The 16,783-nt window shown below is 40.9% G+C and overlaps 1 protein-coding gene, 1 non-coding gene and 1 pseudogene across 9 annotated transcripts in view; all 3 read left to right on the top strand.

Moving 5' to 3' along the window:
- Nucleotides 1–1,784: 1,784 nt before the first annotated feature.
- LOC118967319 (U6 spliceosomal RNA) lies at nucleotides 1,785–1,891 on the top strand. Its single transcript, XR_005054239.1, has one exon. It is a non-coding gene; the product is annotated as a U6 spliceosomal RNA (small nuclear RNA).
- Nucleotides 1,892–1,939: 48 nt separating this feature from the next.
- On the top strand, nucleotides 1,940–3,209 carry LOC108407618 (protein C3orf33 pseudogene; annotated as a pseudogene).
- A 6,929-nt stretch (nucleotides 3,210–10,138) lies between these two features.
- The window catches only part of SGF29 (SAGA complex associated factor 29), a 67,780-nt gene continuing 61,135 nt past the window's right edge, over nucleotides 10,139–16,783 (top strand). Inside the window, exon 1 of one of the 8 annotated variants that reach the window (XM_036992056.2) lies at nucleotides 10,139–10,324. Coding sequence is in view for 2 of the 8 variants with exons in the window: in XM_036992053.2 (XP_036847948.1) it covers nucleotides 10,507–10,596 (90 nt within the window). In the remaining 6 variants the exon portion in view is untranslated. Of the gene's footprint in view, nucleotides 10,325–10,482; nucleotides 10,597–10,668; nucleotides 10,688–14,510; nucleotides 14,621–16,783 lie in introns of those variants that run through there. The other 7 variants (XM_017677102.3, XM_036992053.2, XM_036992055.2 and 4 more) reach the window with 7 other exon arrangements.

Raw genomic sequence — 16,783 nt, 5'->3', positions numbered from 1 at the left:
ACCTTTATTTTGAATTCTTTTTTGGGGAGATTGGTTAAACCTACCTTCCCCAGCCCTCTCTCAGTGGTTGTCTGGACTATTTTGGACTGCACTAAATTCTTCTGCCTTTTCATGGTGATAGCGGTGGCCGTAGGCTGGTAGTGTGTGTGTCAGCTGGGAGAACAAAGTCCTTTCCTGCTTGCTGGTCACCTTGCCCTTCTCTGCTGCCTGTGTTGGTTACCCACACTCCTGGAGCAGCCTCTGGATTAATCCCCTAAACTGCTGTGGGTGTGGTCTCAGTCACGGTAGCACAGAGCCCTGCAGGAAGCAGCAGGCGTGCCGGGTGTGCTCTCCTGTGAAAGCAGCACCTCTGCCAGACAGCTGTGTGCCAGCAGTGGCCTTTGGGTCTGGCCCAGGTAGCTGTGCACCAGGCTGAGATTCTGGGCGCCTGCTGGGGATGCAGCTCTTCCTGGCCTGCTCCTCTGCTGCTGCTGCCAGCTCCTGAAGGCCACTCCCAGGCCCCTCTGGTGCTGCTGCGGGCTCATGCAGGCCTCTTCCAGGCCCCTCTGGTGTCACCGCCACTGGCACGCACTGGCTGCTCCTGGGTTGTTTGGTTGCCGCTGCCACAGGCTCGCACAAGCTGCTTCCGGTCCTCTCTGGTGCTGCCACTGCAGGCTCATACAGGCAGCCCCCAGCTGCCACTGCTGGCCCATGTGGGCCCACCCCTGGCTGCTCGGCTGCCGCCGCTGGCTCGCACAGACTGCTCCCGAGCTCCTCTGGCACTGCCTCCCCTGGTGTGTGCTGCTGCTCTCACACTACTGGGCTGCTGTGTTGGCATCCGTGCCAGTTGGGGGAATGACTGGCAGGCTCCTTATCACTGTGAGGGGCTTCAGAGGTGCACTGCCACCCAGGGGGTTAGGTCGCCTAGAGTTCTCCAGATTCCCAGGTGCTGGGGTGCGTGCATTGGGACAACTTTGTCCAGCTGTGGGGTCCCTGTCCCTATAAGACTTGCAAAAAGCACTCGCTTTTCTTTTGTCTCAGGGGCGCCAGTTGCAGGGACCTGCTCGCAGGTTTTGCTTTTCCATTTCTCTAATATCCAGCACCCCATGCACCGTGTGTCTGCACTCCTGGTACGGATTTCTAGAGCTGGTTGTTTAGCAGTGCTGGGCTTTCACTCCCTCCCCACTCCATCTCCTTTCTTCCCTCCAGGGTCTGGGATAGGGGGGCGTTTGGGTCCCTCTGGGCCACGGCTTATATCTTACCCCCTTCGTGTGATGCTGAGTTCTTGCAGATGTAGATGTTGCCTGGCTGTTGTACTGTGTCTACTGGTGTCTCTTTTAGGAATAGTTGTATTTGTTGTATTTTCAAAAATATATGTTTTTGGGAGGAGATTTCCGCTGAACTACTCACACAATTGTCTTGACTCCTCCCTTCCACATTTGTGTTTTAAGAAGGTTGTCCTGATCAGAATGATGAGGGAACAGAATTGAAGAGGTTCTTACTGCCCCACTACCAGATGTACATCCCAGAAAAAATCCTCACCCAGGCCACAACAGGACATGCACAAAGTTGTTCACCATGTCATTGTGTAGCCAGTAGTTGGAGGCAATTGAGAGGCCCATCACCATGGGTGCAAATAACTAAAATGTGGGTGTCTGATACGAAATAATGCATGATTGTTGTAAATAACAGGCTAGGTGAACACAACAAAGACAGGTCTTAAAAACATAGTGCTGAGTAGACAAAGTAAGAAATAGAATGAGGTTGATAACACAATACCATTTAGGTAAATTAAAAATGCTTGCGTGCTTGCTTTGGCAGTACATATATTAAAATTGGAACGATACAGAGAAGATTAGTGTGGGCCCTGGGCAAGGATGACACACAAATTCGTGAAGCGTTCCATATTAAAAAAAAAAATGCTTGCATAATGGATGCAGGCTTGTGGGAAGCTGGGAACATGGCGGGGTGGCCCGCGGCCCCTGCCTCACTGCTGCCAGACCAGGACCGTGTGGCACCCAATGTGGTGGTGCGGATCTCGCAGTGGGCCGACGACCAACTGTGGCTCGTCCGGGTACCACCGACCCACCACCTGGGCAGTGATGGGTGCTGGGCCTTGTGGTGTGAGCCTGGGGGGCATGCAGGCCAGTTAGACCCCTGGCAGGAGGCTGCATCGCCGAGGAGGTGCGTGTGCCGGTGGCGGGGCATAGCCCACAGGCCAGGGAGGCGGCTGGCTCGGCCTGAGGACTGCCGGCCATGAGCGGGGCCTGGGCGTGCCCCAGAGAGCGAGACACTGCCCAGCTGCAGGCGCCCATGGGTCCCTTAGAGCAGTTTGGAGGAAGGGCAGAGGAGACCAGGGGAGGCATGGCATGAAGGTCCTGTAGCCCAGGGAGAGTTTTTTTGGCTTGTAAGTGAAGTGAGAGGCCACTGGAGTTCAAGCAAGAGAGGGACATCTTAGATGACCAGACATCAAAATTTACGAGTTCTTCAGATATTCCACTAGGATTTCTATGGAGGAATGTTAAACTACATGGATGAGTTTGCTGAATAACTGAGAATGGTTTAGAAATTGAACATATTCCCATTACTTTACCTATTATATCTTCTTGGAGAAAAGAGCCATGTGGTGTTTTGCTAGTTAAATTGGCCAGAGTAGAACTCACCGAATCTGGGAAGGTGTGATTGCAAAAACGTTCCCAACTACTATGGTTCCAACTTCTTAGAAAGGAGAATTCAGCACTGTTTTGCTATCTTTTAGTGAATAAAGGTAGGTATTTTTCTGAATGAAGAAATTTTGAGAAGAGGCCTTGGCAAAACTGTTCTTGTTAAAGGGCTAAATTATGATTCTAAATTCTATTGGAAATTTCACTGAAACTTACTTAAAGCTGAATTAACAGCCTTAAAAAAGGAGAAGGAATATGGAAAGAAGAATCTGAAAAGGAAACATACTTGGAAAAATTCAAAGGTTCCTGGAGAGAAATGTGGAAAAAAGACAGTTGTTTAAAAAAACTGGATTAGATTTCAACTTGAAAAAAGAAAGATATGACAAATTTAGATGGACTTATGAAACATGGAAAGACAACATGAATAATTACTCTTTAATACTGAAGTTCAGAGAACTTATAAGTCGCATACACTTTTGTAGAAAAGGGCAAAATATTCCAAGAGGGCTGGAGGTGATCTACTTTGAAAGGAGCAAAATATGTAAATATATAGATATGTTTCATTGAGTTGAAATGAAAATTTCATCAGTGATCAAAGGTGTATTCTAACAGCATTTAAATATTTCAGAGATGCTTATTATAAATATAGTATCAGAATAATTTAAACGAATTGTGATTCATGTAATATGCTTTTAGGAAAAATAAAACATTCTATAAAAGGTTACCAGGTTGAAGGATATACATGATGTACTAATATTTGAAGAGAGAATTTAACTATTGGCCAAATAATGTTCTTTTAGTTATTTTTGGAAGCCATATTTAGTTTTGTTTAAAAGGAATGTTTTTTAAATTTTATCAGCTTTGCTTGCTTATAATAAAGGACTCTCTTTATTTAAAAAATGCTTGCATACTAAACAACACATATGTTTTACAAAGGCACTCCCATGCACATTGGGGAAGAGGACTGGAGAAAAGAGGAAAAAAGCCGCGAGTATATAAAATGAGAGGACACACAGAGCCCAATGACTATAGTGTGCCATAAAGTGAACAATGAACAACCCAACCTCTACATCTGCGATTAAACAAACAAAAATCTTTTGCAGTTGTTCAGGCCATTCCTGCCAAAAGTGAGGTGAGAAAGTGAAAATTTGAGGAGAGGCAAATTCTTTTGAAAAATTTGGATGTGAAGAGGAAGACAGAGTTATCCCTTGCATATGAGCAACACTCTAAAGTACTTTAAAATAATTAATCAAGTAATATATGTTTATTGTAGTGTTAAAAAGAAAACCACAGACCCAAAATGAAGTCATATGTTAAGGCCTCATGTCAACAAACAAGATATAATACCCAATCTAACTGCAGTTTCAACCCCCACCCCCGACCCTCAGTGTGACCTTTTAACCAATAAACATGGAAGTTCCTGGCCAGCACTAGGATATTTACTGATAGACTCCTTCTGTTTCCCTTGCCTAAAACAATGCATTGTTTGCTAATAATCTGGTTTTTTCTGCTCCTTCTCTGCATTTAAAAACCTTTTCTTTTTTGCAGTTCGGTGGAGCTCCTTTCTATTTGCTAGAATGAATGAATGCTGCCTGATTCAAGAATTGTTCAATAAAGCAAACTGGATCTTTTAATTTAGTTAAATTTTTGGCACTTAACAGGACAAACATCAAAAATTAAAGATAAACTCAAACAATTGTGAGCTCCAAATCTCTCCTGAGGAGCAATGAAGGTTGATATCTGACATTTGGGAGAAATAGGTCCTGATATCCTTTACAAATGTAAACTTTGTGAAATCCCTCCTAGCATAAGCTTCATAGGGCAGGATATAGAACTGAGTCTGGGTAGATGATTATGCTATTCATTGAGATAGAGTCCACATAAAAGCAAGCTTGACAGAAGAAAATAATGGGTTTAGTTTCAGGCTGGAACAGTTTGTGTTCAAGTCTTCTAATGAACCCAAAAATTTTACGGGCTGGCTTGGATTAAAGATGTCAGCATGAGAGGTGAGACAGAGACTACTGCCTAAAACCACATACAATATGAAAATATAATTAATACAACCAATTCTGAAAGAGCAACAGGAAAGAGGGCTGCACCAGACTGTATATACCTGGAGAAAAGAGCAGACCTCACAGAACAGGGTAACATCCATGAAGGTTAACAGAACTCCCAACACAAGGGACCCAAAGACATATAATAATTAAAATGGCAAAGATCAAGGATAAGGACAGACTATTAAAAGCAGCCAGAGAGAGAAATAAGATCACATACAAAGAAAAACCCATCAGGTTATCATCAGACTTCTCAGCAGAAACCTTACAGGCCAGAAGGGAGTGGCATGATATATTTAAAGCAATGAAGCAGAAGGGCCTCAAACCAAGAACACTTTATCCAGCAAGATTATCATTTAAATTTGAAGGAGGGATTAAACAATTTCCAGATAATCAAAAGCTGAGAGAATTTGGCTCCCACAGACCATCTCTACAGTGTATTTTGGAGGGACTCCTATAGATGGAAGTGTTCCTAAGGTTAAATAGCTCTCACCAGAGGTGATAAAAAGGGACAAAGAGTACAGAACATGATACCTAATATATAAAGAATGGAGGAGGAATAAAAGGAGGGAAAAAAGAAAAAAGAACCTTTAGATTGTGTTTGTAACAACATACTAAGTGAGTTAAGTTGGACTCTTAGATAATAAAGAAGTTACCCTTGAACCTTTGGTAACCATGAATCTAAAGCCTGCAATGGCAGTAAGTATATACTATCAATAATCACCCTAAATGTAAATGGTCTGAATACACCAATCAAAAGACACAGAGTAATAGAATGGATAAAAAACAAGACCCAACTATATGCTGCCTACAATAGACTCACATTGAACCCAAAGACATACACAGACTAAAAGTGAAGGAATGGAAAAAGATATTTCATGAAATTGATAGGGAGAAAAGAGCAGGAGTTGCAGGACTTGTATCAGACAAAATAGACTTCAAAACAAAGAAAGTCACAAGAGACAAAGAAGAACATTACATTATGATAAAGGGTCAATCCAACAAGAGAATATAACCATTATAAATATCTGTGTACCCAACACAGGAGCACCTACATATGTGAAACAAATATTAACAGAATTAAAAGGGGAAATAGAATGTAATGCATTCATTCTAGGAGAGTTCGATGCTCTATCACTCCAAAGGACAGGTCCACCAGAGACAAAATAAGTAAGGAGACCGAGGCATTGAACAACACATTAGAAAAGATGGACCTAACATACATCTACAGAATTCTCCACCTAAAAGCAGCAGGATACACATTCTCTTCAAGTGCACATGGAACATTTTCCAGAATAGACCACATACTAGGCCACAAAAAGAGCCTCAGTAAATTCAAAAAGATTGAAATTCTACCAACCAACTTCTCAGATCACAAGGGTATAAAACTAGAAATAAATAGTACAAAGAAAACAAAAAGGCTCACAAACACATGGAGGCTTAACAACATGCTCCTAAGTAATCAATGGAACAATGGCCAAATTAAAACAGAGATCAAGCAATATATGGAGACAAATGACAACAACAGCACAATGCCCCAACTTCTGTGGAATGCAGTGAAAGCAGTTCTAAGAGGGAAACATACAGCAATCCAGGCCTATTTAAAGAAGGAAGAACAATCCCAAATGAATAGTCTAATGTCACAATTATCGAAATTGGAAAAAGAAGAACAAATGAGGCCTAAGGTCAGCAGACAGAGGGACATAATAAAGATCAGAGAAGAAATAAATAAAATTGAGAAGAATAAAACAATAGAAAAAGTTACTGAAAAGAAGAGAAGTTCTTTGAGAAAATAAACAAAATAGATAAACCCCTAGCCAGACTTATTAAGAAAAAAAAGAGAGTCTACACACATAAACAGAATCAGAAATGAGAAACGAAAAGTCACTATGGACCTCACAGAAATACAAAGAATTATGAGAGAATACTATGAAAATCTATATGCTAACAAACTGGATAACCTAGAAGAAATGGACAACTTTCTAGAAAAATATAACCTTCCAAGACTGAGCAAGGAAGAAACAGAAAATCTAAACAGACCAATTACCAGCAATGAAATTGAATGGGTAATCAAAAAACTACCCAAGAACAAAACTCCCAGACCAGAAGGATTCACCGCAGAAATTTATCAGACATAAAGAGAAGACATAATACCCATTTTCCTTAAAGTTTTCCAAAAAATAGAAGAGGAGGGAATACTTCTAACCTCATTCCATGAAGCCAGCATAACTCTAATACCAAAACCAGGCAAAGACACCACAAGAAAAGAAAACTATAGACCAACATCCCTGATGAACATAGATGCAAAAATTCCAAACAAAACATTAGCAAACTGAATTAAAAAACACATCAAGAGGATCACACACCATGATCAAGTGGGATTCATCTCAGGGATGCAAGGATGGTACAACATTCGAAAATACATCAACATCATCCACAACATCAACAAAAAGAAGGACAAAAACCACATGATCATTTCCATAGAACCTGAAAAAGCATTTGACAAAATTCAACATCCATTCATGATAAAAACTCTCAACAAAATGGGTTTGGAGGGCAAGTACCTCAACATAATAAAGGCCATACATGCAAACTCACAGCCAACATCAGACTTAAGAGTGAGAAGCTGAAAGCTTTCTCCGTAAGATCAGGAATAAGACAGGGATGCCCCACTCTCCCTGCTTTTATTCAGCATAGTACTGGATATTCTAGCCATGGCAATCAGACAACACAAAGAAATAAAAGGCATCCAGATTGGTAAGGAAGAAGTCAATCTGTCACTGTTTGCAGATGACATGATATTGTACATAAAAAACCCTAAAGACTCCACTCCAAAACTACTAGAACTAATTTTGGAATTCAGCAAAGTTGCAGGATAAAAAATTAATACACAGAAATCTGTTGCATTCCTATACACTAATGATGAACTAGCAGAAAGAGAAAGAAAGAAAACAATTCCATTCACAATTGCATCAAAAAGAATAAAATACCTAGGAATAAACCTAACCAAGGAAGTGAAAGACCTATACCATGAAAACTACAAGACACTCTTAAGAGAAATTGAGGAGGATACTAACAAATGGAAACTCATCCCATGCTCTTGGCTAGGAAGAATTAATATTGTCAAAACAGCCATCCTGCCTAAAACAATCTACAGATTCAATGCAATCCCTATCAAAATACCAACAGCATTCTTCAATGAACTGGAACAGATAGTTCTAAAATTCATATGGAACCACCAAAGACCCCGAATAGCCAAAGCAATCCTGAGAAGGAAGAATAAAGTGGGGGGAATCTCGCTCCCCAACTTCAAGCTCTACTACAAAGCCACAGTAATCAAGACAATTTGGTACTGGCATAAGAACAGAGCCACAGACCAGTGGAACAGAATAGAGACTCCAAACATTAACCCAAGCATATATGGTCAATTAATATACAATAAAGGAGCCATGGATATACAATGGGGAAATGACAGCCTCTTCAACAGCTGGTGTTGGCAAAACTGGACAGCTACAACATGTAAGAGAATGAAACTGGATTACTGTCTAACTCCATACACAAAAGTAAACTCGGAATGGATCAAAGACCTGAATGTAAGTAATGAAACCATAAAAGTCTTAGAAGAAAATATAGTCAAAACTCACTTGAATATAGACATGAGCAACTTCTTCATGAACATATCTTCCCTGGGCAAGGGAAACAAAAGCAAAAATGAACAAGTGAGACTATATCAAACTGAAAAGCTTCTGTACAGCAAAGGACACCATCAATAGAACAAAAAGGCATCATACAGAATGGTAGAATATATGCATAAATGACACATCCGATAAGGGTTGACATCCAAAATATACAAAGAGCTCACGCACCTCAACAAACAAAAAGCAAATAACCCAATTAAAAAATGGGTGGAGGAGCTGAACAGACACTTCTCTAAAGAAGAAATTCAGATGGCCAACAGGCACATGAAAAGATGCTCCACATCACTAATCATCAGAGAAATGCAAATTAAAACCACAATGATATATCAGCTTACACCAGTTAGGATGGCCACCATCCATAAGACAAACAGCAACAAATGCTGGCAAGGATGTGGAGAAAGGGGAACACTCCTGCACTGCTGGTGGGGATGTAAATTACTTCAACCATTGTGGAAAGCAGTATGGAGGTTCCTCAAAATGCTCAAAATAAAAATACCATTTGACTCAGGAATTCCACTCCTAGGAATTTCCCCTAGGAATGCAGCAGCCCAGTTTTAAAAAGACAGATGCACCACTATGTTTATTGCAGCACTATCTACAATAGCTAAGAAATGGAAGCAACCTAAGTGTCCATTAGTAGGTGAATGGATAAAGATGTGGTATATATACACAATGGAATATTATTCAGCCATAAGAAGAAAACAAATCCTACCATTTGCAACAACATGAATGGAGCTAGAGGGTATTCTTCTCAGTGAAATAAGCTGGGCAGAGAAGGACAAGTATCAAATGATTTCACTCATCTGTGGAGTATAAGAACAAAGCAAAAACTGAAAGAACAAAACAGCAGCAGACTCACAGAACCGAAGAATGGACTAACAATTACCAAACGGAAAGGGTCTGGGGAGGATCAGTGGGAAAGGAGGGCTAAGGGGGAAAAGGGGCATTATGATTAGCACTCATAATGTAGGTGGGGAGCACCAGGATGGCAGGATATCACAGAGAAGACAAGTAGTGATTCTATAGCATCTTACTACACTGATGGACAGTGACTGTAATAAGGTATGTGGTGGGGACTTGATAATGGAGGGAATCTAGTAACCACAATGTTGTTCATGTAAGTGTATATTAATGATACCAAAAGAATAAATAAAATAAAATATAAAAAAAGAAATAGGAGGCAGATGTCATTGGGTGCTTCCTACCATTAAAAAAATTTTTTTAAGGGCTTATTATATGCTAGGGAGTGGGAATACATTGGTGAACAAACAAATAATGCTGAACTTACTGAGCTGGCAAATGATTCAAATAGCCAAAATAAATTTAAAATCATAACCTTCGGCAGGGTTAATGCCAGAAATCGTAAGATAATAGGATGTAAACATTATAGATAAGTATTCGCTCACATGCTTAATGCGTTCCTGGGAAGATTTCCCCAAATCGCGATTTCTAGTTCTACAGATCTGCTTGTTCTTATTTTTCAATAGACTTTTTGAAATAGTTTTAGGTTCTCAGCAAAATTGAGGCAGAAAGTACAGAGTACTCATATACCTGCTGCTCCTCCCTCAATCAACAGTTTGCTCTTTTTAAAAAAATTACTATTATTTTCATAGTGGGAGAGAATACCTAAAACACAAAAGGACCCTAGTTTGTTAAACTAAGGTTCAGTGAGGCGTCAAGAAATAACAGCCAAAAAACTACATTTCCCAGGGGGGACCGCGGCACGTCACAGAAGCGGGAAGGCGCATGCGTAGGGGGAAATCTCCGCGACTAAGCTCATAAAAAGGAAAAAGCGCTTGTGGTTCTCGACGTCCCGCGAATGTTCTAATGCAAGTTCGTTATTATCCTCAGACTTTGAAAAAGCACAGGAAGAACGCGCCTGCCCCTGCCGTCACAATTTCCAACGCTTGTTCCGCCCGTGGCTCTGTAGGTGAGGAAAAGTCGTAATTTAGGATCCTGGGGAATGGCGGGAGCGAAGGGATGGGGCCCCCATTCGACGTCCCCACTGCCGGCCTAGCCGAGGCCGCGCTCCCGAGGCGGCGCTCAGGCTCCCTGGGCGGGGAGAGGCAGAGCTGGGAGGAAGGACCAGTTTGCTGGCTTAGCATCTTGCGCATGCGCCGGGCACTCCAAGGCTGGGAAGCCGGGAGTGGGGAAGATGGGCGCAGAGGTGGGCTGGGAAGCCCAAGTACGAGAGGACTGAAGGTATCCACCCCCCGACGTCCGACGGTTTTTATTATATGTACAAGATGCGTCCATCTTAACAAAACAGCTTCGTTTGCAGCCAGCGCTTCAGGTTGTACTCACTAGAGCCTTTTCTCCAAGTCTGTGAACCCGCCCCAGTCAGGCCTTGTTCCCTACCGCTCCACTGAAATGGATCCTTGTCAAAGCCACCAATAATTCTAAGTCGCCAAATTCAGTGTTAAGTTAGTTCTCAGTTCCGTATTTGATGCAGTTGACCACTGCACCTTCTTAACACGCGTTCATTCGGCTTGTGGAACATCTCATCCTTAGATTCCGCCGTCTCTGCTTCTTTCTGATTCTTGTCCTTCCTGCTTATTTTGAATGGTTGTACTGCCGAAAAACCTCATCCTAGGTCATCCTAAACTCTCCCTAGGAGTTTATTAATTTCAAAGCTTTAAATATAAATGCCGTTTATTGTGCTAATCCTCAAATTTCCATGTGCAACCCAGTGCTCCACCTTGAACCCCAGGTTCTTATATTGAACTCTTGAAGGGCTTAAATGTATAGTTTGCACCTCAAACATGTCCAGAACTTAACATAACCTTCACCTCCCCCACTGTTCTGTGCTTCTAGTTGCTCAGGCCAAACACCTCGAGTTATTCGTGGTGTCTTCACCCCCGCCCGGACCCCCTCCTCCCGCATTCCCCCACCCCAATCAATCTATAACCGTATGTTTATTCTTGAGGCTTTGGGGTTTCACTGCTAGTTGTCTAATTGTGGGTATTCGCTTTGGCACTTGGTCCTCTCTGCCTGAGAATTTGTGTTTTCAGTTCTTTGACATTCTCTGTCATTATTTATTCAGATTTATCCATTTGTTCTGTCCTCTCTTTCTCTTGTAGAGTGTTTATTTACCTACAAATAAGTATATGGAACTATTTCTTTAATGTCTGTGTTCCTTTAAGTTTCCTAAGAACAAGGCAGGGACTGTTTGTCTCTATCACTGTTAAATATCCCTCATGCCTGGTACAGAGTAGGTACTTGATAAATATTATTGATCAAATGAATTTATAAAGGGGGAAGTAGACAGGCCTTCTTAGAGTATGTTAAGAGCTAATAATTTTTTTTTCTGGGTTCCTGGTAGATAAGATACTGAGTAGCACAGCTTCAGAATTGTTGCATGTTTTCTAAGTTAAAAGATTGCTTGAAGAGGTTTCTAGGATTCAGTGCAGTTAAGCAATCTATTTTGAGGACATAATAGATGCCAAGCCCTGTGCTGGTTGCTGAGAATATAAAGATGAATCCAACTACATTTTTCTCTTCTAAGAGCTTGTAGTCTGGCAGGAGAGACAAGTGAAACAGTCTCTCTGTGTACATGTGACCAGAAGTTAGTGTACAGTGCTTTAGAAGCTTTGGTTGTCTTTGGTGTCAGGGCAGATGAGAGGTGCCTGGTGCAGCCAGCTCCTTCTGCCAGCATTTTCTGGCTGTGAGCAGCTTTTTCCTTTCATCCCATTATGCCGTACAAATAAAATTATGTTCTCTGTGTGCCATAGTATGGAAAGGTTGGCAAGTACTGCTGTAAACGTGTTAATTTTGTTTCCATTTGATATGGACCCTGAAAGATAAGTAAATTAGGGGCAAAGGGAAGAAACAGAACATTTTAGGCACTACTGAAGCATGGAAGGTCTGCCCAACTGGGTTAGGGGCACTGGAATTTTTCAGTGTGGTTATTGTAGGACAGGGCCAGTGGGAGAAGGCTGTTTTAGAGGGACAGAAGAAATGTCTTGCTTTCCTTTGACTCAGGACAAAGCTCTTATTGTTTAAAGCCCTGTGGGATTAATTTTAGAGTGGTTTAAATGTAGAGTGTTTGGATTTGTCTGTATGAGGCCTTGGCTGCTAGGCAAGGGGCAAGAGAACAGTTTTGGACTAGGTATTTAGCAGTTAATATGTGCTTTGACCTTACAGACTTTGTCTCCCTTTTACCTATTAGTCAAACTGCTCAGTTGCAGATATCAAAAAGCTGACCTAAACTAGCCTAAGCAGAAAATGAGTATCTGTTGAACTCTTAGTGAAGTCCTGAGTATACTAGCTACAGTCATTATTTGAATAAGAAGCCTAAATTATGTCAACAGTATTTTCTGCCTTTCAGCTCTGCCTTTCTCCATGTTGGTTCGTCTCTCATGCAGTCAAAAGCTTCCATCAGTTCCAGGCTTCATGCCACTCTCATAATAACCAACTGAAAGATGAGATCTTTTTACAGATAGCTTCAGCAAAAGCTCTGAAATTGATTTTGGCCAGATTTGGGTCACATACCTCTTCCTTAACCAGTCATTGGTGGTCAGGGAGAATGTAACACCTTTGTGGGCCCACGTTGGGTACCCGTCATTGGAGCCAAAGTGGGGGATGGTTTCCCAAAGGGAAATTGAAGTGCTATTACAAAAATGGACAAAAGGTGCTGGGCAGTATACTTGGAGGTTGCTTCCAGTAATGGCTCATCTCCGGCCAGCCCTCCAGCAAAGAATGATTATAAATTCTGCACAAAATGTTAAAGAAACAAAAAACTATCTGAAGGTTCTGGAGAGCAACCAAAAGCAGGCAGTTACTGGAAAAGACTTCATACCCAGAAGAAAGGAGAGGCACTGGTGAGTCTTCTGTTGTTTTGTGCCTTCTCACATCATTAAGTCCTGTCTCGGAAAGACAATAGCCACCGAGAAGGAGCTCCAAATTCTTTATATAAAAGTTGTTTTACCCAAATGTTTGTCAACTGCTCCATAGAAAAAACAAAGTGAAGTATACAATAGAATGTTTTTCAGCCATAAAAGAATTGAAGTACTGACATATGCTGCAACATCCGAGAACAGTTGAAAACATTATGCTAAATGATAGAAGCCAATCACAAAAGGCTACATGTTATATGATTTTGTTTATGTGAAATGTCTAGAATAGGCAAATCCATACAGACAGAAAGTAGAGTACTGGTTGCCAATGGCTGAGGAGAAGAAGGAATTAGGGAGTGACAGCTAATGGATACAAGGTTTGTTTATTTGTTTATTTGTTTGTTTGTTTTAGTATCATTAATCTACAATTACATGAGGAACATTATGTTTACTATACTTCCCCCATCAACAAGTCCCCCACACAAATCCCATTACAGTCACTGTCCATCAGCATAGTAAGATGCTGTAGAATCACTACTTGTCTTCTCTGTGTTGCACAGCCCTCCCTGTGACCCACACACACATGATACATGCAAATCATTATGCCCCCTTTCTTTTTATCCCCCTTATCCCTCCCTTCCCAGCCATCCTCCCCAGTCCCTTTCCGATTGGTAACTGTTAGTCCATTCTTGGGTCCTGTGATTCTGCTCTTGTTTTTCCCTTCACATTTTTCTTTATTCTTATACTCCACATATGAGTGAAATCATTTGGTACTTGTCTTTCTCCACCTGGCTTATTTCACTGAGCATAATACCCTCTAGCTCCATCCATGTTGTTGCAAATGGTGGGATTTGTTTTCTTCTTATGGCTTAATAATATTCCATTGTGTCTATGTACCATATCTTCTTTATCCATTCATCTAATGACGGGCACTTAGCTTGCTTCCATTTCTTGGCTATTGTTAATAGTGCCACGAAAAACATAGGGGTACATCTGTACCTTTCAAACAGGGCTGCTGCATTCTGAGGGTAAATTCCTAGAAGTGAAATTCCTGGCTCAAATGGTATTTCTATTTTGAGCTTTTTGAGGAGCCTCCATACTGCTTTCCACAATGGTTGAACTAATTTACATCCCCACCAGCAGTGCAGGAGGGTTCCCCTTTCTCCACAGCCTTGCCAAAAATTGTTGTTGTTTGTCTTTTGGATGGGGGTGATCCTTACTGGTGTGAGGTGATATCTCATTGTGGTTTTAATTTGCATTTCTCTGATAATTAGTGATGTGGAGCATCTTTTCACGTGCCTGTTGGCCATCTGAATTTCTTCTTCGGAGAAGTGCCTGTTCAGCTCCTCTGCCTGTTTTTCAATTGGATTATTTACTTTTTGTTTGTTGAGGTGCGTGAGCTCTTTATATATTTTGGATGTCAACCTTTATCGGATCTGTCATGTATGAATATATTCTCCCATTCTGTAGGCTGCCTTTTTGCTCTATTGGTGGTGACCTTTGCTGTACAGAAGCTTTTCAGCTTGTTATAGTCCCACTTGTGTGTTTTTGCTTTTGTTTCCCTTGCCCGGGGAGATATGTTCATGAAGAAGTCACTCATGTTTATGTCCATGAGATTTTTGCCCATGTTTCATGACTTACATTCATGTCTTTGATCCATTTGGAGTTTACTTTTGTGTATGGGGTTAGACAGTGATCCAGTTTCATTCTCTTACATGTTGTAGCTGTCCAGTTTTGCCAACACCAGCTGTTGAAGAGGCTGTCATTTCCCCATTGTATATCCATGGCTCCTTTATCGTATATTAATTGACAATATGTGTTTGGGTTAATGTTTGGAGTCTCTGTTCTGTTCCACTGGTCTGTGGCTCTGTTCTTGTGCCAGTACCAAATTGTCTTGATTACTGTGGCTTTGTAGTAGAGCTTGAAGTTGGGGAGCAAGGTGCCCCCCACTTTATTCTTCCTTCTCAGAATTGCTTTGGCTATTCAGGGTCTTTGGTAGTTCCAAATGAATTTTTTAACTATTTGTTCCAGTTCATTGAAGAATGCTGTTGGTATTTTGATAGGGATTGCATTGAATCAGTAGATTGCCTTAGGCAGGATGGCCATTTTGGCAATATTAATTCTTCCTAGCCAAGAGCATGGAAATGAAGTTTCCATTTGTTAGTGTCCTTTTTAATTTCTCTAAGGAATGTCTTGTAGTTTTCATGGTATGGGTCTTTCACTTCCTTGGTTAGGTTTATTCCTAGGTATTTTATTCTTTTTGATGCAATTGTGAATGAAATTGTTTTCCTGATTTCTCTTTCTATTAGTTCATTGTTAGTGTATAGGAATGCAACAGATTTCTGTGTGTTAATTTTGGATCCTGTTACTTTGCTGAATTCAGATATTAGTTCTAGTAGTTTTGGAGTGGAGTCTTTAGGGTTTTTATGTTCAATATTATGTCATCTGCATATAGAGACAGTTTGACTTCTTCTTTACTAATCTGGACTCCTTGTATTTCTTTGTTTTGTCTGATTGCCATGGCTAGGACCTCCAGTACTATGTTGAATAACAGTGGGGGGAGTGGGCATCCGTGTCTTGTTCCCAATCTTAGAGGAAAAGCTCTCAGCTTCTCACTGTTAAGTATGATGTTGGCTGTGAGTTTATCATATATAGCCTTTATTATGTTGAGGTACTTGCCTTCTATACCCATTTTGTTGAGAGTTTTTATCATGTATGGATGTTGAATTTTGTCGAATGCTTTTTCAGCATCTATGGAGGTGATCATGTGTTTTTTGTCCTTTTTGTTGATGTTGTGGATGATGATGATGGATTTTCAAATGTTGTACCATCCTTGAATCCCTGAGGTGAATCCCACTTGGTCATGGTGTATGATGCTCTTGATGTATTTTTGAATTCGATTTGGTAATATTTTGTTGAGTATTTTTGCATCTATGTTCATCAGGGATAGTGGTCTGTGATTTTCTTTTTCAGTGGGGTCTTTGCATGGTTTTGGTGTTGGGGTAATGCTGGCTTTATAGAATGAGTCTGGAAGTATTCCCTCCTCTTCTATTTGTTGGGAAACTTTAAGGAGAATGGGTATTATGTTTTCTCTTTTTGTCTGATAAAATTCTGCGGTAAATCCGTCTGCCCAGGGGGTTTGGCTCTTGGGAAGTTTTTTGATTACTGATTCAATTTCGTTGCTGGTAATTGGTGTGTTCAGATTTTCTGTTTCTTCCTTGGTCAGTCTTGGAGGTTGTATTTTTCTAGGAAGTTGTCCATTTCTTCTAGGTTTTCCAGCTTGTTAGCATAGATTCTCATAGTATTCTCTAATGATTTTTTGTATTTCTGTGGGGTCCATCATGATTTTTCCTTTCCCATTTCTGATTCTGTTTATGTGTGTAGATTCTATTTTTCTCTTAATTGTCTGGCTAGGGGTTTATCTATTTTGCTTATTTTCTCAAAGAAACTGCTCTTGGTTTCATTGATTTTTTTCTATTGTTTTATTCTTCTCAATTTTATTTCTTCTCTGATCTTTTTCTGTCCCTCCTTCTGCTGACTTAGTCCTCATTTTT

The sequence above is a fragment of the Manis javanica genome, chromosome 10 (genome assembly GCF_040802235.1).
Source record: "Manis javanica isolate MJ-LG chromosome 10, MJ_LKY, whole genome shotgun sequence".
Classification (NCBI taxonomy): Eukaryota; Metazoa; Chordata; class Mammalia; order Pholidota; family Manidae; genus Manis; species Manis javanica.
The sequence above is the reverse complement of the archived record's forward strand: the minus strand, read 5'-3'. Positions and strand labels throughout refer to the sequence as shown.